Source organism: Lonchura striata, chromosome 9 (genome assembly GCF_046129695.1).
Source record: "Lonchura striata isolate bLonStr1 chromosome 9, bLonStr1.mat, whole genome shotgun sequence".
Classification (NCBI taxonomy): Eukaryota; Metazoa; Chordata; class Aves; order Passeriformes; family Estrildidae; genus Lonchura; species Lonchura striata.
Genome location: NC_134611.1, coordinates 25,295,961 through 25,323,520, shown reverse-complemented (window position 1 = coordinate 25,323,520; position 27,560 = coordinate 25,295,961). Strand labels below are relative to the sequence as shown.

General features: G+C 39.0%; 1 protein-coding gene across 2 annotated transcripts in view; it reads left to right on the top strand.

The window, feature by feature from the left end:
- NR5A2 (nuclear receptor subfamily 5 group A member 2) overlaps window positions 1–11,024 on the top strand; it is an 88,870-nt gene extending 77,846 nt beyond the window's left edge. For both annotated transcript variants that reach the window (XM_021547296.2, XM_021547288.2), the window contains one exon: window positions 7,843–11,024. In XM_021547296.2, the coding sequence (XP_021402971.1) occupies window positions 7,843–8,090 (248 nt within the window). In that variant the 3' untranslated portion in view covers window positions 8,091–11,024. The remainder of the gene's footprint in view (window positions 1–7,842) is intronic.
- The last annotated feature ends 16,536 nt before the right edge of the window (window positions 11,025–27,560 follow it).

The window sequence follows — 27,560 nt, the reverse complement described above, 5'->3', positions numbered from 1 at the left end:
TATATAAAAGCTTGGTGATAGTATGATAATTAGCACAATAGTTTTGTTACCAATGCTCATTCTAACTGAATATTCAAAGACAAACATATTGCCAAAACATATATTATGGCCCTGGGATGAGCTGAGGAGTTCAGAAAAAAAAAATTAGTTTTGACACTCTTTCTTTCATGGTTTATCTGTGAGACCTTCCCTAAATCATTTCTGCCCTAGTTTACTAACATGTGCTCACATACAACTATGACCACACCTCCAGAAGACAGTGGTTACAGATTTTCTTCCTAGAAAAGAGAGACTTAGATTGAGACTTTTTTTCTAGAATTCATCTGTTGCTTACCTTAAGCGGTCGGTCACTGGATCAAACACACAAACAAGCCTAGAAGCAGGAACCAGAAAGCCACATCAGCCCAGGCAGGTTCCCTTTCTACCAGCCTGCAAAGGCAGGCAGTAAATTTGGGCTTAATCACATTGGGTTTATTTTTCCAATGCACCAGCAGAGCTTCAGCCTGAAGCCTGAAGCACATTTTCACTGAGAACAGCCTGTAGCAAGCAATAGCTATAGAGACCACCCATTAGAAGGGTGAGAGACTCCAGTTGTTTGGGGAATTTCCTTGAAGACTCAACACAGCAACTGCTCTCTAAATTCTTGTTCCTCTGTCACATCTTCAAAGAAAGCAGCAGCTACTCTTTTATATGGAACATAATCCTATCAGTGAATGCTTAAGCACGGACTAAAATACCTACAGATTAAACCTTTGGGCCATGGATGGGCTGCCCTCAGTCCCAGATGAGCAAGAGACACCAAACATGTCTCACTGCTGACCCACAGGGCAGGAGCCAGGCTGGGGCTTCAACTGGGCAAGAACTGCAGGCAGGGAGGGAGCTTCACTAACTGAAAGAAAGTGAGGTGGTAGTAGAGTTTAATCACAGCAAAGCTGAAATGCCAGCAGTGAAACCACTGCTTGGGGCTGTGGTCTGTCCCCACATCTTCTGGGCTGGGGCATAGTTTTATCCCCACTGGCTCCCCAGACCCCTGGCTGTGTGGATCTACCACCCCTGGCTTTGTGGCTGTACCTGGACGTATTTTTCCCTCCCAAGCTGCACTGAGAAATGCTGGACTTTGTATTTAAGGGTGTAACTGGCTGTGGAATTTGGGACAGGATCTGTGAGCAACTCTTCCATCAGATGCCTAGCAAGATCTTGTTTTATTGAGTTTCAATGACCACCGTATCACGTATGCCTCATGTGCAAGTAATAAGGATGTTGGCTCCTGGGGTGTCAGGACAAGAAGTGAGTGGAGATTTTGTTTGCTTAACTTCCAAGAGAGTAAATGTAGCCTGAGCTGCTGAAAGTCAAGCTGTTTTATTTTCCTGAGTGATGACTCAGTAATTACACCAGTCATAAAGATTCAAGAAATCGAATTAAGCTTTGCCCTTTCTCTTTACTGGGACTGTAAGAAAAGAAACAACTGAAATGTAGTAACCTACTTCCACAGTTGCACACAGAGAGGAGTCACCTTTTTTCCCCATGTCTCTCTTCCCATTGCAGAGCTAACAGTGGCAAAAGCAATTCTAAAATTACTCACAAAATCAATAAGCATGGTTTTTAATAGACATCAGGAGCTTCTCAGTAAGAATCCATCATTTCACAATTTTTTTACAACAGAAAAATAGGCTTCGATATTTTAAATAGCATTAGAAAGAAGCCTACCACTATAAAGCAATATAAAAAAGTTTTAGTTGAGCCATACTTCTTCTGAAATAAACCAGAAGTCCACCAAGATTGCAAACTGAGGGAGTGAAATAGGATCAAGACTAGAAATTACAACTTGTTCTCCTAAGTACCTTTTTCTCACTTTAAAAATATATAGTCTTGCCCAATACTTGGGCATGAATAAAACAATCTGCTATAAAAAAATTTAATTAATATTTTCAAAACAATGTGCCCTTTATCAGATGTTACGTTCAACTGAAAATGAAAATTACATTATGACCCTAATAAATAGTCAGAGATCGACTGTTGCACTGTTACAGACAGCTTAACCACTGACAAAAAAGAATCCCAAAGACAGGAAATGTTTTCTACACATTCAGTTTGGACTTGGGAGCCTTAAGAATTAAAAGTGCTTTTTTTGTTCTTACAGTGTAGAGGTTTTTCAAGGTTTGGAAAAACATCTATCAAGAATTGTTTCCCATGACTTCTAAGTGAATAATATTCAGCACAGTCCTACTGTAATAAAATTGAGGGGAATTTTGCAGTAAGGAGCTTATCTTTACCATAAATCTTCCTTCATTATAGCATTTTGTCTGTCAAGAAGGCTTAGCTATAGAATGGCATGCATCTGCCTTCATGACAGATGTGCTATATGGAACTGCTGCTGTTGCCCTTAGTTTCAATGAAGGAGAATTGTGGGTAATTTTCAGAGACTGGCACTTTATCAACCATTAGTATACTTGCCTTCAAAAAAATTTTTGCCCCATGTCAAAAATCTACCCATGTTTTAAGTCCTGTAATGTACAGAATTTGTAGTGCTAGCAGAAAGTAGGAAATAGCACAAAACTGTTCAAGTAGAGGAAGGTTCGGTAACATCACCTCAGTCCTGCTTAATTTCCCTTCTCTGAACTATTTTGGGGTAAAAAACTTCATCTAACATATTCTATCTTCAAGCTCAAATGGGAATTGCCTTCATACTAAAGCCCCTGATGAGAACCCCAGCCATGTGAGGTTGCTGCTTTCCCTGATAAAACAGAATGTTTCTAGGCAGAGGCAGTGCTGCTTCTCAAGCCATGCAGCATGGCTGCAAAGAACCAGGCAAACCTCTCAGAGGGCAAGCCTGAAGGCCATCCTGGCCAAACCAGCCTCAGCAGAGTTTGGAAGGTTGAACAGTTTATCAATGAGCTAATCAATCTTTCCAAAGAGCTGCTAAATGTTAGAGACATTGGGTTTCAATAAAGGCCTTAAATGATGGGGCTCATCAGCCCCCTCGGGTGAGGAAGCTCAGGCCAGGGCTGGAACAAGCCCTGGTGCCTAGAGTATCCATGAGACTGGAAGCAGCCTTGTGAAAGGGAGAAATCCTCTTTCCCATGGAGAGGCCCGAAATCTTATTTTGTCCTTGCAATGGTGCAAAATGCAAAGAGGCAACTGAGCTGTGTTCACACCTCTTCATTGCTTCATGTAGAAATAGCATCAAATAAAAGATATGAGCAGTAAAATTTAACCAGCTTTCTCTGGGAAATACTTAGTGCTCCCAAGGAGTTACTGTTTTTCAAAGTTAAATCTCTCATTCTGTTTCATTTTTCTTTTTAAAATTCCCAGACCAAAGGGAACTCTCTATAGATTAATACACCCCCAAATTTTCAGTATTTCATGTTTGGAATATGAGAGGGAGAAAAATCTCTCTGAAACCTAAATATTTTTCCCCTCTAAAGACCAGACCCATTTTGGGGGAAAATATGCAAAAGTGTTTTCCTTGGGCTGAATGTGGTATGCAGTTTCAGCTTAATGCACGGTTTTATGGCAGCTGTGGAAAATAATCAAAATGGGGGGATATCTGGGAATACTGGCAGATCTTTACTGTGACTGCAGAGCAGATCCTGACACACTATAATACTGTTTTTGTCTTAATCGTCAAAAGTAAGCTATAGAGAACAAAAATTCTTTGTTTGACAGAAAAGCAATTGCTATTTCTTGTAAAACATATAATATATTCCAGAAGACCTAAGGGTTTACTTTTCAATAAGGACAGAAAAAGATGCGCGCCCCACTGTGAGCTCACAGTAAGGCTGTTTCATGTAAAAAGTTGGTAATTAGTCCCTGAGTGAATAAAGTAGAAGAGCTAAGAGACTGATACTTACTGTAGCAACACAAAACACATTTTCTAGCTGCTAAGGATTTAAAGGGTGTGTGGGTGGGAGGGGGGGACCTACTCCTACTCATTTAATTTACAAGCATCTAAACTTCAGAAAATGATTTCTTGCATTAAGCTTAAACATGTGTACTTCAAATTGTTACTAACCGATGTAAAGATCGATAGGAGACATTCCAGTTTAAAAAAAAAAATAACAGGAATGAGGAATTATGTGAAAGCATAAGGGATGTTGTGCTGTACACATCAGTAGCAGATTTCACGCTCATTGTACACGACTGCCTTCAGCAGTTACACCAGCATTGCTTGGTGTCTCACCAAGTTAACTCCTTAGCAGTCAAAGGAAATACTTGTAAAACTAAATCTGTTTAGCCAGAGTTACATAATAAATACCAAACACAAAACCAAACTCAAACCACAGGAAAACCATCTACTTAAACCCCAAAGTTATTATTTAATCTCATTTTTTTCACTACCAACCAACACTAAGTACCACCAGTGAAAGCTGTACCATGTTGTTCTACATACATAACTTGAAGTTACTGGAAATAACTTAATAGTCACAAGGTTTCCTTTGTTATTACTCATCGCAACCAGAGCTACAGTTTATGATTCTCTCTCAAAAAAACCCATGTATTTTTTAATTGCAATTATGTGTTCAGCAAACCTATTTTTGATTATATATAAGTATCTCAGGAAAGCTTAGACATGACAGTGGAGTGACAGTGGAGTTTTACACAGTGCTCTCAGCAGATATCCTTTGACTTCTCTCTGTTCAGATTGTCTCATTTGCTTCACTGCAACATTCACTGTTAATGTATATGAGATAAGAACACATATCAAAAGTCATATGCAGAGATCTTGATCACTTCACAGAGATTCATCCCAAATCAGGTTGCCTCTACATCCCTACTATTGTAATTGCAGTCCTGAAGAGATCTACACACAAACAAATTGTGTAGTGATGACCTAAACTGTGATTACTTGGACTGTCTCTGATTCAGTATAGAAAGTAAGGAAAAGCTACATATTGTCACTGGTTAACTAATAACATCTTGTTTACAAGCACTGAGCTTCACCCCAAATAGCAAGAATTTGTTTAGAGGAAAGACATTAAAAGTATTTCCCCAGGCTGAATGTGGCATAGGAGCCCAGAACTACTTTTTGTTTACTGTTAGTATCAACTGGACTTGTTTTTACATCCTGGCTGCAGTGCTTATGTTGCCACATGTGAGTATTGAAATCACTGTCTCTTGAGATGAGGAAAGAAAAGAGTGCAGACCTTCCCCTGCAGTTCTGCAATGCTCACACTGCACTGGTGAACCCACTACCAGAATCCACTGATCATCTGTTTGGGGCTAACACATAATACATAAAATATTATGCCTCCTCTTGACTTGAAGTATGGCATCAATACAGCTAAAACAGAAGAATATGTGACTCTAAAACACATATTAAATTTGCCACTTTTGTAGAAATATATTTAAATTTTGCAATTATCAGATTTTGTTTCTTTTTTATCTCTGTAAAAATTTATCTTGTGATTTTTCAATAAATGTATAACCCATACAATAACATTTAAACAGGGGGTAAAAATAATAATGAACCTGGTTTTCCAAGAAGCCAGCACAATCTCATACACACTGTGGCTCAAAATAGACAAGAGCAACAGAAAGATGCCCTTTGAATTTGAAAGGGGTTGAATCAGCTAACAGTTTGTAAAACTTCCTGACTTTTAAAGTTATTTTTACAGAGGGAAGAAGTTCCAAATACTGATTCTGAAATCATCATACATTTTACCTTGCTGTTTAACAGTTTAATCTCCAGCACAGTCCCTGTTTTCTGTGGGAGTTTTTGTATTCTAGCAATTCATTCATGCTTATATTTTGCATCTGAAACAACCTATTTAAGCTAATTGTGATAGGTGATACCGTTTCTTTTTTAACTATAAAAATATGCTTAGAATGCCCAATTTTTAAACCAGGTTACACTAGATACAAAATATCTTGGGAGTTTTCTGTAGGTACATAAAATTATCAACAGCTATATTTTGTATAAGAAAATGTCCAGTGTAATACAGGAAAACATGATTATCCAAAGATCTCCAGAGACACTGGCAAAAAGACTTTGGATAAATGAGTTTGAATAACTAAGGGACCAAGCGTAGCAGCTTTGAAGTTTCCTCTTCACTTGGGATAATGTAAAGTTCAGATGATTCTTGTTGGGCAGCCATCACAATTTCTGTATTACTGGCAAGCTCCTTAAGTCAACTAGCAAAATTCTGGTGGATGTTACATCCCCCGTTCCCAAACAAGCAGCACAAATCCAGGAGTCACTCACTTCATTTCCACAGTGAAACTGGGACAGGAAAGAGGCAGGCAATAACAACCCCAGCAGGAAACACTGGCCCCGGTTCATGCAAGAGGGAATCCAACGAGCAGCTGGCAGCCAGCACATTCCAGAGGGGCTCCTGCTCAAAGCCTGGAACTCAGGCTCTGGAGGCCGTGCGCACTGCCACAGCTGCCACCAGGATCTAGGCATTTTTCCTACCCTCTTGCTCTAAAGACAATGTTGTCCTCCTCCAACCGTTTCCCTCATGTTCCAGCACAAAGTTATTGCAGAAGCCAGTATTTGCTCTGTTTAGAGCATTTGTAGGAAAAGCTGCAGTGAGACTCAATTGACACAGCCTCCCAGGCTCCTGATCGGGTGACCAACGTGTGTTCCTGTTTTGCAAAGGAAAACACTCATTTCCCCACAATCAAAGGCTGGCATTTACAATGAACCAAATTCCGCAAAATTCTCCATCTCTTGGGCTCCAAGAATATCCACAGATGAACAGATTTGTCTTTATACAAAGTCAATAAGCAGCATAGTTGTGCCCAGTAGCACCACGCTTCAGCCTTACAAGAAAGTGCTACAGTACTCTACTAATGGTAAAAATGATCAAACACAACCAAAACAAGCTCTCCCAGCAAGTGCTCTCTAATCAGCTCCCTCTTCCTGCATTAGAGCAGCACTCTAATTTACAAGCTTTAGAATAACTTCTGCATTCACCAGACATGTTAAAAGACAATTTCATCTGAGTGTTTTTTATACAGGGGAGCAAACAATGAGGAGATAATATACTGGCATTTATCTCTGACCAGCATTTCTGAGCTTGAACTTGCTGTATAGGAACAGAAGATAATCAAATAGAGGCAGAGTGAACAAACTGTACCTGGGGTGCTGATGTAAATGCCCCGTTGTCCAATACCAGAAAAAAAAAATCAGTGTTGGATTTCAGAAACCATATGCAGGTTAAAGGGCACCATTCTTATCTAGTATTCCACCCAAAGGACAATGATTTCATTTTATAAAGATCATTAGTCAGTGAAATATATATTTTAGAGAGTTTCTAGTAGGGAATATTATTTTGGCAGTCACTGGAGTGTACCAGATGGTTCATTAACATAGGCTAGACAAGTCAAAGGCTTTCAGAATCATTTTGAAAATGTCAAACAGAAACAAGAGCACTGTCACTTTTTATTAGAATTAACTACATCATACCCTGGACACAGATTTCACCTTGGGTCAGAAAAATTAATACAGAATTATATGAATTGTGTAACATAGTAGGTTAAAGATAGGGCTTCCTCTTGGGACTCATTTGCTAGCAATATATTATGGTCTTCTACTTTAGGAATCCTCAACCTTTCTTTTTGTTAGCTATGAAAAGAGCTGACCTTGCTCAGACTCCATTGGTGTCTAATTGATTTGAGGTATATGCAGAATTTCAACAAGACACTCCACTAAAGCTCTTTTGTGATCATTTTCCCAGGAAAGTTGGCAAAAGGGTTCACTGAATATTCAGCAGCTTGTAAAGTATGCTTTTGTCAGGAGGCAAAAAAAGCTCCATCCATTTAGTGAAACACTGACTTCATAAATAGGAATTAAAATGCAACTGAATTGTTACCTGTTTTTTTTTTATTATTATCATTCAGATGTCAAAAATCTCGAGAACTTCCAGCTTGTGGAAGGTGTTCAGGAACAAGTGAATGCTGCTCTGCTGGACTACACCATGTGTAATTACCCACAGCAAACAGACAAATTTGGGCAGCTTCTCCTGCGACTGCCAGAAATCCGGGCCATCAGTATGCAGGCCGAAGAATACCTCTATTACAAACACCTGAACGGGGATGTGCCCTGTAATAACCTTCTCATTGAGATGCTGCATGCAAAGAGAGCATAAATTATACCCATTAGAGCTTCTGCTTTCAAGGAAAAGAAATTATTCTGAACTGCTCCAAGCAACACTAATTAAAACGTGGTTTTAAGACTTTGCAAAATGGTATAATAATCAAATACTAATAGTAAATAAGTGATGTATCAGGGTATTTGTATTGCAAACTGTGAATCATATGCTCCACATCCCCAGAGGAATCTATATAGGACTTTATACTGGAGTGAACTTACCAAGTGGATACCATCACCAATGTCAACAAGAAAAAGGACAGAATGATCGTTGTATATTTAACTCTGCTGATTGCCAACATGAAGAAACCTAGGTGAAAAAAAAAACCTGATCTGTATTATTGAGCTAAGATGGTGGGGAATTTGAGTGCACTAAATTCCTTCACTGCATAGGACTCGTAAAACAGTTACAACAGATGCAAACCTGCATCTACAGCATCTTCTGTCATCCTTGCAGGGACCCAACACTTACTTTGTGCTAAATGATGTGGCATCCATTGAACAAGCTGTAAGAGAGAGCTGGCCTAGGCACTGCTGTGTGCTGTGGCCACCAAACCCTCCGAGGCTCCTAGGAAATCTTTATCCAGTTAGCTTGGCATTCTTAACTGTGTTCTGAAGTTTGTTTTGTCACGTGTTCATGTTGTTCTACCAGGCAGTATCCCTCTTCTACTGCTCCTATCAGATAGCTGTTAAGCAGCTAAGGAAATACTCCAAAATAAATTAGCTAATTCAACTGCTTACCAACCAGCTGCTAAAAGATGACTCCACTATTTATTCATGGCTGTTTACAAATTAAGAAAATAGAGATATTTCAGCCATCCCAAACAATACTTTCTTTGACAAGAAAATAGAAATTAGAACACCAAATACTGGTGTTAAAAAACTAAAAAACAAAATAATAATAATTTTGTGATAAAAGAAGTGACAAGTGAACTGTACAACTGGATGACGCTATGGAGCTTATTAAGAAATAATCTTTAAAATTGCCAGTAATTTGGAAACTAAATTTCAACTCAAACATCCAATATCTAATGAAACTTCCTGTTTTCAAAGTTAGGTAATATACCTATTTTACACAAAGAAAGAAGAGTGATACTGCTGTGTCTGTGTAGGCCAAAGTCTGCTGCAGAACAAATATTAGAAAAGAACAAACACTTCTCTCTCTGTCCAAATTAAGATATCAGTATTAACATGTAGTGCCACATTTATAAGTCTTGCCTTATTTCATTACCCTTAAAGGTAACTGCGCAGGTGTAGATCAAGATACATTTCAAAATAAAGTATTAATCTCTAGCATTAACAAAAACATAGTGTTTACATTCTTTAGGTCCTGTGGGGAAAAAACTGTGATAAAATTGCAGAGCAGTGATTTCCTTATTATTTCTTTTAAATTGGTAATTATTTTACCAGTACTTAATTACTGTATGTCGTGAGACACTAAAATCAATAGGGGTATTTCATTTTTACTTTAATTTTTGAGATTATCGGCTGCACAATCACTTGTAGAAACTGTATAAAATCCTAATACTTTAATTTTTTTCATGAAGATTGCTGGCTTTTGAATAGTTTATTTATATTGTATATGATAGTTTTCACTGTAGACAATTATAATGCTAATTTATTGTTCTTTGGTTTCATCTTTATATAAGATATAGCCAGAATGAAGAAGCCAAATATATGTGTTTACTGTAGCATGTCTTCAAGTTAGTGGAACATAGTTCAGGGACACAGAAGGGTCTTTACAAATTAAAATCATTCACTTGATTAAATGTCTGTAAATCTTCATAATCCTAAATGTAGTTTATTTAAATCTATTGTAAATTATGTGAGTTGTAACTTTTTCTGTTTCATGTGAACTTGAAAAGGTGCATTTCTCTCACTTTTGTCCAACCATTCATATATTGTATACCAAAGACATCAGTTATTGCATCTGCATTAGTACGAAGCACACTATTTCAATTGCCTGTATTAATCAGCTCTAATATTCTGTCCATGCATAGGGTACCAACACAGCAAAGCCAAGTGTCTGCAACTCCTACATGCCTGTCGTGTACCACAGCACACATGTACTGCCCTACAGACAGCGAGCAAACCGCGCACAGCCCCTCAGCATCCCCCAGGGCAGACAGAAGCATTATTTAAATACCAATGCCCTCCCTCAAACAAACAAAATTAACAGTAAAGTGCAGGTGCCATTGATGGTGGCTGTGAAATACATGAACAAGATAAGTGTGGTCACTCTTTCCTTTCAGAAAGAAAAGTGAAGCATTATTTCAAGTGTTCGCATTCTGTATTTTCTTTTTTTTTCCTATTGAAATGCTACAGTGAACTTCACTGAATATTAAGGAAAAAGCTAAAAAAATACTGCTAACTATTCATAGCACCATTATCCATATACATGACAGAAGAATTAAAATAAGAATGTAGAAGAAAGGAACAATTTAGGTTCATGAAAATGGTTTCAGATAATCGAACATATATTTGCCCACATCTGGGGTTCCAAGAATCCCATCGTATTGCCCGAAGTACACGAACAAACCAAAACAAACCACAAAAAGAACCCACTCACGTTAATTGTTAACTACTTTGTAACCAAGCATTTTCTTCTGACTGCCTTATTGATTACAGGATATATTAGTAAAAGCAGACTAAAATTCAAAAGGTTTAGCTTTGGCTGGTTTATTATAGTTGTTCTGTGTTTGTAAACAGACAATCTGTAAAGTATGATTATTTGTATTACAGATGTTCTGCAGCTGCCTTGGATTTAAATCCATGCAACTCTTAGAATGTGCAGTGAGTTACTTGTTGAAGTTGAAGTTCTCTTACTGTATCAGTGAAATACATATTGTCATGTCAGTTCTTGCCAAGAGTTTCTCATCACCAATGGGATTATTTTTTTCAGTATTTCAATAAATATTGATATGCCCGTGCTGATTACTTTATAATTTTCTTTATAATACCATCATTTCACTGAAATGAAGTATCAGTCAAAAATCAGTTATTCAGAAGAGGAGAGTAAAATGCAGGAGAAATATGAGCACTAAAGAGGATTTGATACATGTGGAAGACACAAGTGTAGATAGAGAAGATCTTGAAAAGCTCAGACAGCAATGGTGACATTTCCTAGGCTGAAGCCAAGTAAATACAGCTAAAACAGTTTAGAAAAGCTGAATCTCTAATCAAAGAGAAATGTACTGCTTAATACTTCCTAATTAATACCTTTGATCTCATATTGCACACGTAATTTTCACTTTACATGTACCCACAAAGAGTTAAGCAGCCAAAGCATCAGGGAGGGAAAATGACAGAACAAAAGAAAATCAGGTAACAGGATCCAGCAGAGCTCAGGATAACCTCTCAGCAATGTAAATACATGGCAGGGCCAGGGGCAAACCCACAGCTTCCAACACAACTGCCAGTGCAGGCTGCCAAGGAGACAGATGTTACTGCTACTAGAGGAAAATATTTTCCTAAAGTTGCCCTCTGGCTCACTTGATTGCTGTTCTGAGAGCAGGAGGTGAAGTGGTGCAAGAGAGCTTGTCAGCTGTACCCTACAGTTTTGAGACCGAGTTCAGTGCTTCCCCTGAACTATCTGAGAGTTGAAACGGGGCTGTTCTCTCAGGTGCCAAATGTTAATGCTTCAAAGGAAAAAACAGGGCTATAATTAGTTATTTACAAATCCTGCACTTGAATGAAACAAAGCTGGTTTAGTGTTGCAATAGAAGCAGAGTAAAACACAGAGGATTTGGTGGCTTATAAATGAGGAAGGATTATTTTAACTTCTAGGAATCATAACAGAAACCCATGGTTTTGCAGAGACCCAGGGGAGATTTCAGGGTTGATATATTTTAGATAGTTTTCCTTGCAAGAGATATATTTTGATGTGATATATTTAGTATACACACTACACATTTAAAGTATGAGGGGATTTATTTTTAACTGAGTTTGACACTGCTTCTGGAACAATCTGCTGTATGTTTTTATTGGAAACATGGAAAGAGTGAGTTCAATGTAACACAGGTCAAGTCAGTACAATACTTGGTGATCTTGACAATTTCCTGGAATACTGAATAACACTCTATTAACCCCTACATTGAAGCCCATAGTCTAAATACATCACAAGCGTTTCAACAATATTTTTACCTTTTTACCAGTAACAGAGTTGCTGGGTTTTTTTCCAGGGAAATTGCATATAGTTGCATCTGTCAGAATTTGGAATGGCAAAAGCATTAAACTGACTAGCAAACCAAGAAAGTTGCAGATAAAACTTTTAGGGGCAGATCCTAGAGCTGTATTACATTATGATACTGGCATGAGCCCAAATACTTCTGCAACAGTCAAGCAAATTCAGTTGCACTTGAGTAGAAAAAAGATTCATCTTCTAAGGGCAATTTGTCAACAAAAAAAACTTTTCATAAATGATAAGGGTAAAAGAGGACCTGACCCTCAGATGGAATACAGAGCTGATGCCTACTCTGATGCCAGTGGATCTCAGCAGAAGGCAGCAGCACTACAAACTACTTGATAGCTACAGTCTGGTCTGGCACACATTCACACATTGGTGGAACAAGATGTAGATTCTCTGCATCAAGCACGCTTTGCAAACCTTTGGGTTTGCTCCAGTACATAACAGAATGCTCTCAATTTTACTGACAGTTTTGAAGTCTGGCATGCAAGCTTGAACTTGCAATACTAGGTGAGTTTTCAGCATTGCCCAGGAAGGTCCTGACCCATTTCCATTTCACTGTAACTTCTCTAAGTCCTACGTTTACTGCTGTGAACATCCTGTGCGTGCCCCAGGGAATAATTCAGATTTGAGGTAAAGCAAGGTGGTGAAGAACAAGCTCCTGAAGCTGTCTGTATTCATGGAGGCCTAGACCACTGCTGCCCTGCCTCAGCAAGGACTGCAGGGTTTACCATTAGCTGCTGATAAAACAGAGGCCAAAACAAACAGCACTGGAATCAAAATTGTGTCCATTGACATCTTGCCCTTCCTGTGTTCAGGATCAGGGTGTAAATGGGTGAAATGCCTCTCAGGTTGAGGTGCAGCATGTCAGAATGATTCAATCAGAAACACTGATTGCTTATCATGCTGCTGCAGATCAGAACCTTCACAGAGTAGGAGCCTCCCTGTGTGGTGTTCATGTCAATCACCCTGCCACTGATGCTGCTGAACATTAGCTGGATATCACCAATCCAGGCTGTCAGTTGCAATTATGGAGCAAAACAGGGACTCTGCAGCAGAGGGAATAAAGCGTGTTTGTGGGAAGGACCCCAAACAAGCTCCTGTTTGTACAACAGAAAATGCTGACAGCCATTCAGCAGCTGCTGGCATGCCTACAGATGTGTGCACACACCCCACATGCCACCTCTGGGAATTCCTAAAGCATGCTCAAACATCCAGTACTTCTGTTCCTATATAGAATATTTTATGAGGCACAGCTCCCTGAGGGACATAGAGTTTCAGTCATACACACAGCTCAATTCCTGTTTTGCAGTGGTGTCCTCCCACTCATATAAGCAGAAGAGTGTTGGTGCAGAATAGCAGAGAGGTGAGGCAGGCATTTCAAATCAATACCCTGGTGTTTTACCTTGCACTACGACAGCTGTCCTGCTCTTTACAACTTGATCAACATGCATCAAAGAAGGGAAGTTCTGCAAAGAGCTCTGCTTCCCATACCAAGGCAACACACTACAACTGTGCATTAAGAGAAGGTCTGTAGGACTGCCTATGTTTGAACTCAACAGTAAAAAATACAGAGTATTGTAAATGTCTGTTATGATTAGCCCATAAACTATAGTAGCGAGCAAAAGAGATAATGGGGGAGGAATAGCTCCAAAAGTGAAATGAAAAAGGAAGCACATGGACATGGAGGAGACACGAGGACATTTATGTTTCATAAATATTTAATCTTGATTCACTTGAAACCTAAAAGAAAAAAATTAAATAAAATATGCTGGATTATTATAATTTCTTTGAAGTATTAAGAAGGCCTAAATGAATTATCATGCATGTATTTTAGGGACCTGCCATAGTAAGCCATAATTTTCATTTAATAAACTTTATTTTATTTTCTTTTTCATTGTATATAAATTTCAGATAAAAAACATGACATGGAATAATTGATTGACTTATTTAATCAATTCATTCAACTCATGCTGTGAAAACAGAAGCTTATTATGGGAGTATGCTTTCATTTAGCATCAAACACTACAGCTGCCTAACAAACTGTGTCAAATTGTTTTTTTCAATTCTCAAATGCAGTTGAAGTATTCCACAGCAATGTTCTACTCTTCCTAAGACCACCTTCCTATGAGTCTCACAATACCTGCATTTGCAGTTGCAGCCTGCTCCCAACTCCTGCATGCTTTTGCATACAGAACCTCAGTGGTGCTGAACCTGAGAAGGTGGGGCTGGGACACATCCCACAGTTTTTGTATTTTTCTTTGTCTCAGTGTCCCTCCTCTGCTCAGTTGTGTTACTGAAAACCCAGCTGATGTTCCCCACACCCTGCCAGTGAGAGCCCCCATTCTTCACAGGACCCTTCTGTTATGTTCCCACTCCTTTTGTACCACTCAGGTTCCCTCTGCCACATTTCTACTTTAATTTTCCTTTTCTTTGTTACAAAACCAAAACTCATAAGTCAACTTTACCAACGTATCAGGATTTTCAGGAGAGTTTTTAATATGTCAAGGAGTGGGAAAAGTCAAGGACATAAAATTGTCTACATGTCTGAAGCAGAAAAGTGACCACCAATGTCAAAACAGGAAAGCAACTGCTGGGCCTGGTCACAACGACCTGAAGAAGCTCCAGCCAAAAGCAAGACAAGGTCACCAATCAGCCCTCTGTGTCTTGGCTTACAATGACCACTTCCACAGACCTAAACAACCTACAGTCCTTACCAAACATTGTTTTCAGAAAGAGGAAACATCCCAGAATTTTAGTTAAAGAAGTGCACAGAAATATTAATAGACTAATCTAAACAGAGCAGTGGCATCTGGACTAGGATTAAACTATTTGAACACAGCCCTTTTTTCACTAATAACATGCTCAGCAATGTTCAGCATAACCAAGAAAATAACCATTGGCAAAAAGAGGAAAGGGAACAAAATACTGCTTTTTTTGTTGTGTTTTTTTTTGTTTTGTTTGGGTTTTTTGTTTTGGGGGGGGGGGGTTTAATTATTATTTATCAAACTTTGCCCCAATTTTGCCCCTTGGACATATGGCAGAGAAAAAAAAAAATTTAAAAAAAGAAAACCCATTGTACTTTCTGTAGTGAAACATTGGAGACACCTTTCCATGCTGTCAGAAAAGCTGGCTGGTACCTCACCTGGTGTGCCAGAGTCCTGAGAAGGTCCTGCAGAGCAGCATCAATGGTGTCGCAGTACTGTCTTGTTCAGGATGGAGCAGCAGCTCCAAGGAGACAACAGGGGCACTCACTGGAAGCAAACACTGCACAGCTCAACTGCTCCCCATGTGATGGCACAGCACATCAGTGTCAGCAGCTGCCAGCCTGGAAACACAGACAGGAGGGAGATTATCTGCAGCTCTAGAACTGTGTTTCCCCATGTATATACTTGGAAGTAATTAATAGCACAGAATCACTGTTTGCTTATTGCCTGTGGGAGCTGTGAAGAAAAGAACAGAATTTTAGTAACAGGTATTTTCAGATATTTAGACTATAATTGATTTATTAAAGGATCACTTTACTGATGCTGTTAGCTTCACTTCTCACCAAATTTTTTTAATTTACATTTTGGCTCTGTTAGGAGGATGATTTCATGTGACCAACTACGCACAGAAATAATATACACAAAACAAGAGAAAAGCTCCAGAAAGGAAATGATCACTTCAGGGTGATAAAATCGAGGCCAAGAACACAAGAAAAACCCTGTTTTCTTCCTGGTAATTTCTTTATAGTTGTTCTGCTTTGTTTTAATGTCTTCTCATGAAAGCTGTAAGTAATACAATACAATACCAATGTAGCCAGGAAGAAAATGGTAATTTGTTTGTAGTTTAAAGAACTATTTTAGAAAAAAACATATACAGACATAATTGACATGTTCCAGAAGTTGGATAAAAGAGTGAAAATTCTCTCCATTTTAAAAAGTATTATTCTTAATTTTTATTATCATTATTATGATTTTGTATGTATAATAGTATATATATATATATATATATATATATATATATATATATAACTCTGTTCTGTTTCAATAGATCTGTCAGTCATGAGGTATTTGAAGCACAGGTCTGTATTTCAGCTTATATGAAAGTTGTTTTCTGGAGATCCAGAGCACACAACCCAGGAATTCATAATTCTCTTCAGTCACAAACTTGCCTGCAATCCCTGAAAATGCCCAGGATGCATTGCCTTGATCCTCCCACCTGTAGGACACAGCCAAGGCTGACCTACATCCTGTGCTGTTCCAGAAAGACAACAATCTCAGTAACACTTCAAACCTGAAAGAAACACAAAAAATAGCTGCTAAGTGGTATCAAGACATGACACCTCTGGTGTATCCACCCTGGAGGGATGCTGGCTAGCTCCAGAGCATCCAGGCTGCTCTGGAAGAGTGCCCTTGGGAAGCTGGATTTACCCAGTAGTTTTGTGTGCATGTCCCTGCACACAGTAAAGTGGCTTTGGAGATGCTGCTTTATTGACAGACTCTCTCTGTCCCAAGGTATTCAGAAAGGAAAGAGAAAGAAGCAAAAAACAAGGCAAGCTCTCCTGGGAGGAAACACGAATGAGAACAAATTCCCTCTTTCTGTTTCAAAGGATTTTTCTTCAAGTTATTTGATATAATTTCTGTGAAATGTAAGCAGAGATTTCAACATATTTCTTCTGAGAGTATTAGTCTCTCTGAAAACTCTCTCACTCTCACCCCTCTGATTTCCCCAAACACATGATGTGCAGTGGTCGGCGTGCTAAAGTTAAGTGTTCCTCCCTTAGGTCATTATTTCCACTCTTTAATTGTTCTTTTAACCTTCTGTAGTATCATTGTTATCCAGACTGTGTTGGTGCTGCTTTCCAAACACAGATGAGTAACAGTTCCTGCCCTTAAGAGTGTATATTCTCGAAATAAACCTTTCAAATTCTCCACCCAAGACAAAACACACCAATTACAGCTGTAAGAGTCTTCAAAGGTTTTTCAAAGTCTCTGAATTCCTGTTTCTGACATGAAGCCAAATACACATCTTTTATTAACGTAAAACTAAGCAGGGCCTTTTCCAAGAAACTGAGCTTGTGTTACAAAACTGAACTTAAGGATGTGAACTTCCCCAGAAATAAATCCCTTGAGTTTCAGACCTTTGCCATGCCTCATTCCCTAGCCACCACCTACCTCTGGAACTACAAAAGGATCTCTGTGCCCCAGCCCAGGCTGTTTAAAAGCAGCACTTACGTGGCATGTGTAGAATAGATACAACCACCAAGACATTGCTGATGGAAACCTTTCTGTTTTCCAGCCAGGATGCTAAAAGGTAGTTAGCATACCTGTTGCACAGATCAGTAAGAGTGGAAAAGATAAAAGGCAAGGCTTAAAGAGAAGCCCGGCAAAATCACAACAGAAGTGCAAACAATGTAATTAATTAAAGTAAACCAATTAGAGCAAATAAAGTAGTTGAGAATTACTCAGGGCAGTCAATTCATTTTCTTATACTGAAATTTATTTCCACAGCCCATTCACATAACAGAGTTTATTTGGTTTCTCTTCCCTGACACACTGCAAATTGGAAACCTCCCAAGCCAATCCACAGAAGAGTGCACTTTTCTGCAAGGAAGAGCCAGGAGGGAGGATTGCATGGGTATGATTAAAATAAAAAAGAAAGAAAAAAAAAAGAAAAAAAATGAAAAAAATGGGTTAGGAATAGGTCTCATTCTGTATTTGCTGTCAAATACAAGACAGAGATGTCTTTGGTGATATCAACACATTTTAAAACCTCTCTCAACAAAACTGATCTTTGATCATTACTTGTAGGTTGATGGCTACTTATTCTCCTGATTTGTTTTGCTAGTGTGTCATTTCTCCTAAACCACACTAAAAATGCCTATGCAAGCCATGGGAGAACATTTCCACAGCACCTGATGTGCAAAAATTTTACTGCTGAGCTTTCAGAGGCACTTGGTTCACCATGCAACTACTCAACTGGGTTGCTGAACTGTAAGAAAAGACATCATTAAGTGAAACAGTTGATGAGGGGACTTGCCTCATTGGGTCTCAGTGGTTACAGTTATAAGGAACTTCTTGTGCAGCTAACAGATAGAAAATCTATGCTGATTTCCCAAACCGGCCTCTCTTGTCAAAGAGATAAACATGGCAGCTTCTAGTAATGCATATTTTCAGGAAGATCACATTTGCACACACAGCCAGCACTGACATCGATAAATTATGCTACAACATTTGCTGGGACCCCATATCAAACTACTACAATGAAAGTTCTGAGAGTTCCACTGATTGTCAAGAATTTACTCTCAAAATCCATTGTAACCTTGCAGTGCAGCCAGATAAATGCATTGAAACATTGCATTCCATTTCAAAAAGCAAGACAACATCCCTTAAAAGTTCATAAAAGTTTATGCTTCATTACTAAGGTACATCTCCAGGGCAGCAGTCACAGAGGCCATCAGACTCTCCTCCCTGCCCCACCTCCTTGCTTTGAAATGCCCCCTCAGGAGACTGCCTGGCCACCCCTTGCCAGAGCTGGTCAGGACAGCAAGCAGAGCAGGACTGTGCCCAGCTGTCCTTCCCCATAGAAGGAAGTTACCAAACATTTTAGAAGCATTAAGCCTGTGAAAACAGAGTAAAAATAATGGATTATTTTACAATATTAAAGCAAATGTGTCAACAATATGGTAACTAAATTCATCTGTAGAAGAGGAGACAGGTTCCTGGAACACAAATTCCAAGTTTCCTTGAAGAAAGCAGACAAATCTGGAAATACATCCCTCAGAAAATTCTGCTTTGGACCTCCTAGTTCAACAACAGCTAAGAGTAAGTCTCCTTTCTTCTTTGACTCTGCCAAGGGTTCAAACTACACAACTCCTGGGGAGGGTCCTCAGGTGCCTCACGTTCACAGGTTCCTCAGAGAGGAACCACTGTTCCAGAGGGACACTTAACATTGTAAACACACCATAAGGACTGCATCAACCATAGGACCATGTGACTGGTGCCATATGATTTGTAAAGTAAAGCCACAGAGCACAGCTATTACAGCTCTTCAAAAGAGTGCATTTCAAACACTAAGTGTGTTCACACTCCAGCTCTGGATGATGCAACACACAGGAAGTACGTTAAGAATGAGAGAGTTTTCCATCACCTTGCCTCAGCAGTGAGTGCTTTTGTGTTCAGAGAAGGTGAAATACAGCATGTCTACAATTGAAATGTCCTGCTCTCTAATAATAAGGTACTGATATTACCTGTATGATAGTGTAAAAAAAACCCAACCCTAATTAAAGAAAACAAAACACTAATTTCATCCATTGCACAGGAAACTGTATGTTAATCATTAGCATGACAAAACCCTGACGTAGGGCTGAGTCTCTAGCTACTACCACAATAAGCATTTGAAAAGGTTTTATGCTTAATAAAGGAATAGCAGGCAAGAAACAGCCCTGCTTTCATACTTCTCTCCATTACTTCCCTTATGAAACAGTTCAGTCCCTTTCTTGATTCAGGCTCTACTACTTTCATTATTTTGCTACCTCCTGTCTTAATTTTAATCAGCAAAAGCTAGATAATAATCACAGAACAAAAGGCACAGTTTTCTGGGAGTCCATTTACCCATCAGCTCCAAGTCTGTTGACATGTCACTAAACTGTCATTAAAATAATTGCTTCTAATACTAGGTTATACATGACTCCCAGTCAAAGACTACAGCAACTTGTATAAAATACACTGCTGTACTGTAGGAACAAAGCATTGCTTCTCAAACAATTCCTATAATACTTATATAAATTCCACAGATGGAATTTATATTAATTAAGGGATGGAACCTACCCAGGGTGTTTTAAACAGTATATTTCTGAAATAAGGGAATTGTGGGTCTACTACTGGTCTTATCCTGCAGTATTGCCAAGCACAAATAGCTTTCACAGCCCTTTTTACACAGCCATCCCTAAAGGAACAGGTTCAGTCAATACAATTAAATTTCTATCATCTTAGAATGTTTTGGGTCAGAATAGACTTTAAAGAAAGTCTAGGTATCACTGAGGTGATGCCAAATTCCCATACCATGCAGGGATGCCATCTAATCCCAGACTTAGTCACTTGGTATCAGTTCACACCAAGCTTTGAAGCAGAAACAACACAGAGAAATTACCTCTCATAACCAGCTTCCCAAGATTTTTTTCAAGCTCTGCACCTTGGTTTTCATAAATAATCCTGTAACAAAATGGAACACAAAGCCAAGGTCATACCAGCACTATTAAAGAACAGCAACACAACTTTTTAATATCAGCTTTCATGCTGCAAAACACTGTTCTGCTGGCCTGAAAAATATACAAATCTATATATGCAGATTGCTCTTAACATCCCTAGTTACCTGCTGCTTCTAATGAGAGATGCCTAGAATACTTACTAACATAATAATTTCCTGTACTTACAGACAAGAGTGATGACAGGATCAGAAGAAATTAGCCACTGCAGTAACTATTGCAGAGCTTAACAGATAACAAAAAAAAAAAAAAACAAAAAAACAACCAAACCAAAACAAAACAAAAACAAAAACCCCAAAACCAAAAACAAAACAAACAAAACAAGACCTCAGCCAAGATAAAATGCAGTCTGCTAATCACTGTGAGTGCATTGTAGCACAGTAGCTGGCAAGTCCATGCACAGTGTCTTCCACAGGTTATGTCTGGGATAACTGCAGGTGCAATCTCAGCTCTGCACAGGCAGTGCAAAACCACCCAGCAACAGAAATCTGCTGAGTAGGTTGGATCATTTCTGCACTGACTGGGCAGCAATTAGTGAAGGGTACCTGAAAATGCAACATTGGTATGGTCGTAACTCTGGGAACTTGAGGATTTTCTTGTCCGATTGGGCTTCTTGAATGGCAGGAAGAAAGACAGGGGTCATTGAAGGGAGAAGGTTTGAGTAAATCCTCCATCTCCTTCCCACTTACACTAACAATGCCAATGCCATCTAGTGTTCAAGATACTGTGGTGTAAAAAGTGGGCAAAGTTATGCAAATATTGTATGCTGTGAAATTTGAAAAATGAAACTTTTTTACTGGATATTTTATGCTTCTCATCATAAAGAGAGAAAGAGCAATTTATACTGGAAAGGATGATTTTCAGTACCTGGAAACGTTCTCACACTTTCCCCACTATAGATTTAGCAAAAAGTGGTATTTTACATCCGCCTCTGCATCCTTCTATTTCTAAAGCATGGCAGAGGGGGAAAAGACTCAATAATGGGCAAATCTTGCATCCAGCTCTATGAATGGCAAAAAAATCCCCAAGAGATTAATTACATTAAACAGCAATATTCAAATTTATTAAATGTGTACCATTGCAAGTCTGGAGCAATTGTGAGCCGGATTTTCAACAAAACCAGGCAATAAGTAGATTCTATTCAAGGACATACATGCAGTCAGTAACATCCATAACATGACAATACAGGACATTCTAAAAAGGCAAGAGAAAGAAAGTCTGTAAGTATAAACACACGCAACACAAAGTCTTTTTGTTAGGGAACAAGGAGGTGAGTATCATCATCAGTATTTAATGTGCTTTATAATGCCTTTTGTTCAAGTTTGATACCACTTTCACAATGAGTGGGATTTATCACTTTGCTTCTCCAAAGCTTGTCTAAAGCTGACTATGTCTAGAAATGTGGTAAAAACAAACTTTGTTAAAAGACTGCTTACCAGAATTTACCTTACTTTCTTTTCTGAAATCAGAAATAGCTGACATATACACAAAAAAACTGATGAATAACTGCTACGACAGAAATATTTAAGTCTGCATAAAACCTACTCAACCTAATTTTCCCAGAAAACATGATAGCACATTGAAAAGAATACTCTGAAAAAAACTTGTCAAGACATTTTTGAAAAATGCTGAACTTGTTCATATAATACCACACACATCACTGTACTCTTTGAAAGGGAATGAATATTCATCATTGCTTCAATAAAGACAATTTCTTCTTCCCTCCCTGTGTTTTCTGTTCATTCAGAGATTTTGCAAGCATACAGCTCCAGCCTTAGTTTTGGTCCCACCCAGCTCAACCCCCCTCTTCAGAAGCTCCTGACATTCAGGTCTTCCTAACTTTTCTTGCACATGAACTTTTAGGTAGAGAAACACTACTTCATACACACACATGCTTGTATGCTAACCCACCCAGCTGGTCATGTTTGGAGTAATGCATCATAAGAGCTATGGCACCTTAATGATGTATTCCATTAATACATCATCAAAGCTATGACACTCTTATGATATATTAGTCTAATACATCATAGCAGTGCTGTATCTTGGACAATGGATTATTCCAAAACACAGCAACAGCCAGAAAGCTCTCAATAGAAGTTTTGTGGGGTTTTCAACCTATTTACATTCTATGAGTTTGGGTGGGGTTTTTTGTTGTTGTGGGGGAGGGGGATTGTTTCTCTCTTTCATTTTAATTTCTCAGAAATAAGCACTTACTAGGGACAGAAGGTCATAACATAAATATTGATATAGCTAAGAAGCTATTTCACAGTCCACTACCTAACCAGCACAACATCCTAACCCACAGTGTGGATCATTGTGCCAGGGCACACACACCTGGGGAAGAGGGGAGTGCTGGTCAAGGCTCCATTCTGCCCTGAGCCCCTGCACACAGTGCTGGGGCATCACCCCTCTGCAGTCACACCCAAATGCTGCAAACAACCAGCTCCTCCTTAAAGCCACCAGCAGTGGCTCTGTAAAATCAAGGGTTTCTTACAGACAACCTTATTCAATAAAGTATTGACAGAAAAGGGATTTAATTAATTTTAAAAGAATTCACTAATTTAAATCTGCGCTCACATTTGCACTGATGTACCAAAAGGTCTACCAAAACTGTGAGGTGTGCACTCATCACTTATGCACCTGGCACTATCCACCAATGTCCCTCCTCTGCTGGCAACCTATGGAAGAATTTAACAAAATGAAAATTTCATCTTTTTTGTACTCATTTCATGACATAGAACATAGACCATACCAGTGACATGTGTGTTATATTACTAATAGAGGCTATTTACAGAAAGATTGGGGGGGACCTCTTAAATAGAGGTTGCACCCCATTTCAAACCCCTTAAAAAAACTTCAACTGATCATCTGTATCATGCATTTCTATGAGATTTAGAGGCTTTAGTCAGTGCAGATTGTAACATCAATCACCTGGCAAAACAGGTAATGCTGGTAGAGATAAACTAGTCTTTAATTTCTCTGATAATAGTTGCATTTCACTGTTCACATAGAATAGGTAGGTCTGCTCTTGGTGTTTACCTGCATGATTGCCAAAATCACACCAAAACCAGTCTGATCAATGAGTTTATATATCCACAAGATAAAGCAGATCATGAAGGCATGTGTGTTTTAGGAAAGGATATTTTGCAAAAGTTCAAGGTAAAACCAGCCTACACACTGGGACATAACAGAAGATATAAACATAACAAAAATCTAAAATTAAGTGCGTGCAGCAAAATAGAGACAGAAAGGAGAAAAGAGAATTATAGTCTGAGAAGCAAACAGAAAAAGTTAAAAAAATAGAGAGAGAAAAGAAAAAAAGTCCTCACAAATAAACTGAAGAAAAACAAAAACCAAGTTCCTTCCTCAAAAACCTTTCAGAAAAACTGTACCCAAGCAACACCCACAAAGGAAAACTTCAGCCCCTGTGATTTTGTTGTTGCCACTCCTCTAGAAGAAACAAAAGCAGAAACCAGAGGATAGGGGCTCTCAGACACATCAGTAACACTGAATGGTGCATCTGAACCTCCCTCTTTCTCATAAAGTTTTACAGGCTTTCAGGTATTTTGGTATTTGCTTGCCTCTGTTTTGAGGGACAAACAAAGGTTTTCCCCCTCTCTCCTAACAGACCTTGCAAGGCATCCAGACTGTCACAGAAGGCAGCAAAGCAGAAGCCCAAGAGCACCTGTCACCCAGGCTCAGAGCCTGGTGGCAGAAGGGAGTTCGGCACACAGGTTGCATGAGAAAAGGTGCCCATCACTTTACAGACTACTGCCCCAAACCCTGACAAACTATGAAAATTACACGGTAAAAGGGAAATGAAAATTAATGACATTTTAGTCATTCTTTGGTACTACAGAGCCTAACACACTAAGATGAAAGCTTAAAAGCTTAGTCAATAAATATTTTGATGGCCAAAATTAAGTATTTTCTCCTATTATTTATTCATACATTTTTCAATTATTTAACTTAAAGTACTTCAAAGACAATAATTGCTGAAAACAATAGTAAGATACATAAATCCTTCAGCTGCATTTCCTTTCCTCAGCCCCACGCTCCTCCTTTTCTGGCACCAGAAAAGTTAGCTTAGACACCAGCCCTTTGCATTCAAAGCACTGCCCATTTCCTCAGGGCACAGCTCTTGCCATACAGGAAACATGCATACATTTCATTTTAAAGCACTTGGCTGAAGTTCCCATGAGCATCCCCACAACTGAGGCAAGGCCCATCCTCAGGGAGCTTCCCCCTCTGCTCAACACTGTGGCATGTCCAAGGCAGCACATTTGTCCCACTAGAGACAAGGCCTGTTCCTACACACCCACTGCTTTCCAAAAACTCCAGTCTCTCCGTGCTCCTGTAGCTCCTGCTGTGAGAGGTGGCTGCATTTGGCACAGAGATCACTGCTCCTCAACAGCTCTCTAGGCTCACTCCCACAGCCTGTGTGGTGTGTGCTGATGTGTGGGGATCTCTTGCAGCCCCTCTGTCCCTGCTTAGGGCAGTGGAGGTTACCTGTGGCTACAAAGGCATTGTGAGAATGGCAGTCCTCAGTGGCTCCTGGAGTACCTCCACCTTCAGACAGCCTTGTGGAAGACAGCACCACATACTGGCATTAGTGCCCACCTCCCTGGGCAGCTCAGACAATGCAAGGGGAGCAGGAACTGCCAAGTAGGGAGCTGGAAAACAAGAGGAACATGGCAAGGAGGGCAGAGAAGACAAAAAAGAGACAAGAAGAAAATTCAGAGACCTGTGACAGAAATCCATGTTGAAAGTTTCCTGAGCGTTTGGAGTTAACTGCAGCTCTGGTATTGTCTGTATGCAAATAAGCCAATTTTATAAATGTCAACTTGTTTTTTCTGGATTTTTCACTAAGATTCCCTACATTACTGTTTTTCAATTGTCAAATACAAACTGTAAGAAACACTGTTTTCCCTGCCTAGCACACCACATTTCTTACTATTCACACACAGGATGAAGTACAGCAGTACCAAGCTACAGTTAAGTTACTTACTATTAAATTATACTTGTGCTTATTCTAATAATTTACAGGCAAATGTGAGTCTGGATTCAATTTTCACATCCCTTCATTTGAATCCATTAATATTTTTTGATTTCTTTTCTACACAACAGTCTATGTTTTCCCACAGTGCTGAATCCTTCAGAAACATAAAATAGTCAAAACATTACTGGAAGGGAGAGGGATAAATGCTACTCACATGCATTTGAAAAGTCACAAGTCTTTGCAGAGAAGGATAAAATAACACGCATTACAATATACAACCAATACAACAGTAAAAAGATGCTCAATGTTCAAAGGGTAGGAAAGGATTCATAAAAATAACTTTTCTCATGTCTAAAGTCAATGGCCACATAGCACAAAAAAATCCCAACAAACAGTTTCACATAAATACAGTCTCGTTTCCCAGTAGGTCCAAAAAGTATTTCACCTGGATGAAACCCTTTTACAGCTAAGGCAGGGGGACACACGACACACAAAACTTATCCAACTTGAGTGACTGTCAGTAACATTTCATTGTAATTTGGGCATTGCAGAACAGGAATGGAAAATTAATGGCTTCTGTATCCTACTTTGTCCAGCATTCAGCATAAATCACAAGACTAGGTGGTCCTAGGACCCTGCCCTTCCAGCTACACCTGAGAGCAGAGCTGGAGCAAAGGCAGGAGGCTGCAGTTGAGACGTGTGCCATCCACCCACCAGTGGGCAACCAAGTCCTGTCCTCCACACCTTTTTCCTGGGTCCATCACCAGCTCAGAAAATATTTTTTCCTTAGTGAGACACCTTGGCTAAACGATCACTTCTCCACTGACTTTTGAAACCTGCTAACCATCTGCAGGTCCCTATCTTGCTATAAATACTTTATATCAGAACAAAAACCAATGGCAACATACTCAAGACCTATTTGTGTGAAGGAAATGTTGAACAGGTCAGATGCTGAGCTATTAACAAATTCTTGTGTCTTAGGAGCAACAGACACTGTGCAAAGATCTTGAGCCTGATGTACAGACTGGATAAATTAAAATTATATTAAAACATATTTTAATTATAAGATACTAACCATAAAATATAAACACCTAAGTGATTTGCTGGACTGCCTTTCTGAAGGCACTGACAGGAAAGGTTATAGAGAAAATAACCAATTCACTTGAAGAACTATAATACAAAAAAGAAAATACCCCTCCCTTAAATATATTGTACAGTACACAGAACCCACAAATTTAATAGATGAACAGAAGGATTTCTATTTAATTTTTAGAATAAAAGATGACCTATAAAGAAAACCTAAACATTAACCCAAACACAGAAATAAGTTCTGCACATCAAGGGTGAGTGCAGAAATAACATCTGGAAAAGAGGGAATTTATAGCTCCTGCAGAATCCTCCCCCCAGTTTTGGGTTTGTACTTGACACTTTGAGTGCATCACGCTGGAACATGGCTGTTGCACTGAGGCAGCACATAAAGCAAAGAGGAAATTGCCTGTTTTTTTTCATCTGTAGGACAGCAATGAAGATGATAATAGAGAGGAACCTTTAAAAACTGTGTGCCATACCAGAAAATGCACAATTCTTACTAGTGACCCTCTGGGACATTCCAGTACATTAAGGAATATTCAGGTGTCTTTGGTGTCAATAGCTCACACTGAACTAGCTAAAGGACTTTATTGGAGCTATTTAAAAAAGGCTTTCCAGAGGATTTTGGATTCATGCACTGAATTCTCCCCTTATACTGGTGAGCTAGTAAGGGAGCACAAGGCTCATTTTTCACTGTGTTAAATCCATATGAAAGTTAGCATTCTTGATTATCTTTAAAGGATACTTGCACTACGCCACAAAGCCTGTGGCAAAAACCTATTAATGTTCTTAACAAACTATATGTAGAGATTTTGAATTTGAAAGAAAATTCTACATGTATTCATGAAGTCATCTATATGGCACATATGACACCAAAATATCAGCTAGTGATAAGAATGTTACCATACCCTGTGAGACCTCATCTGATAATGCTGACCTGAGG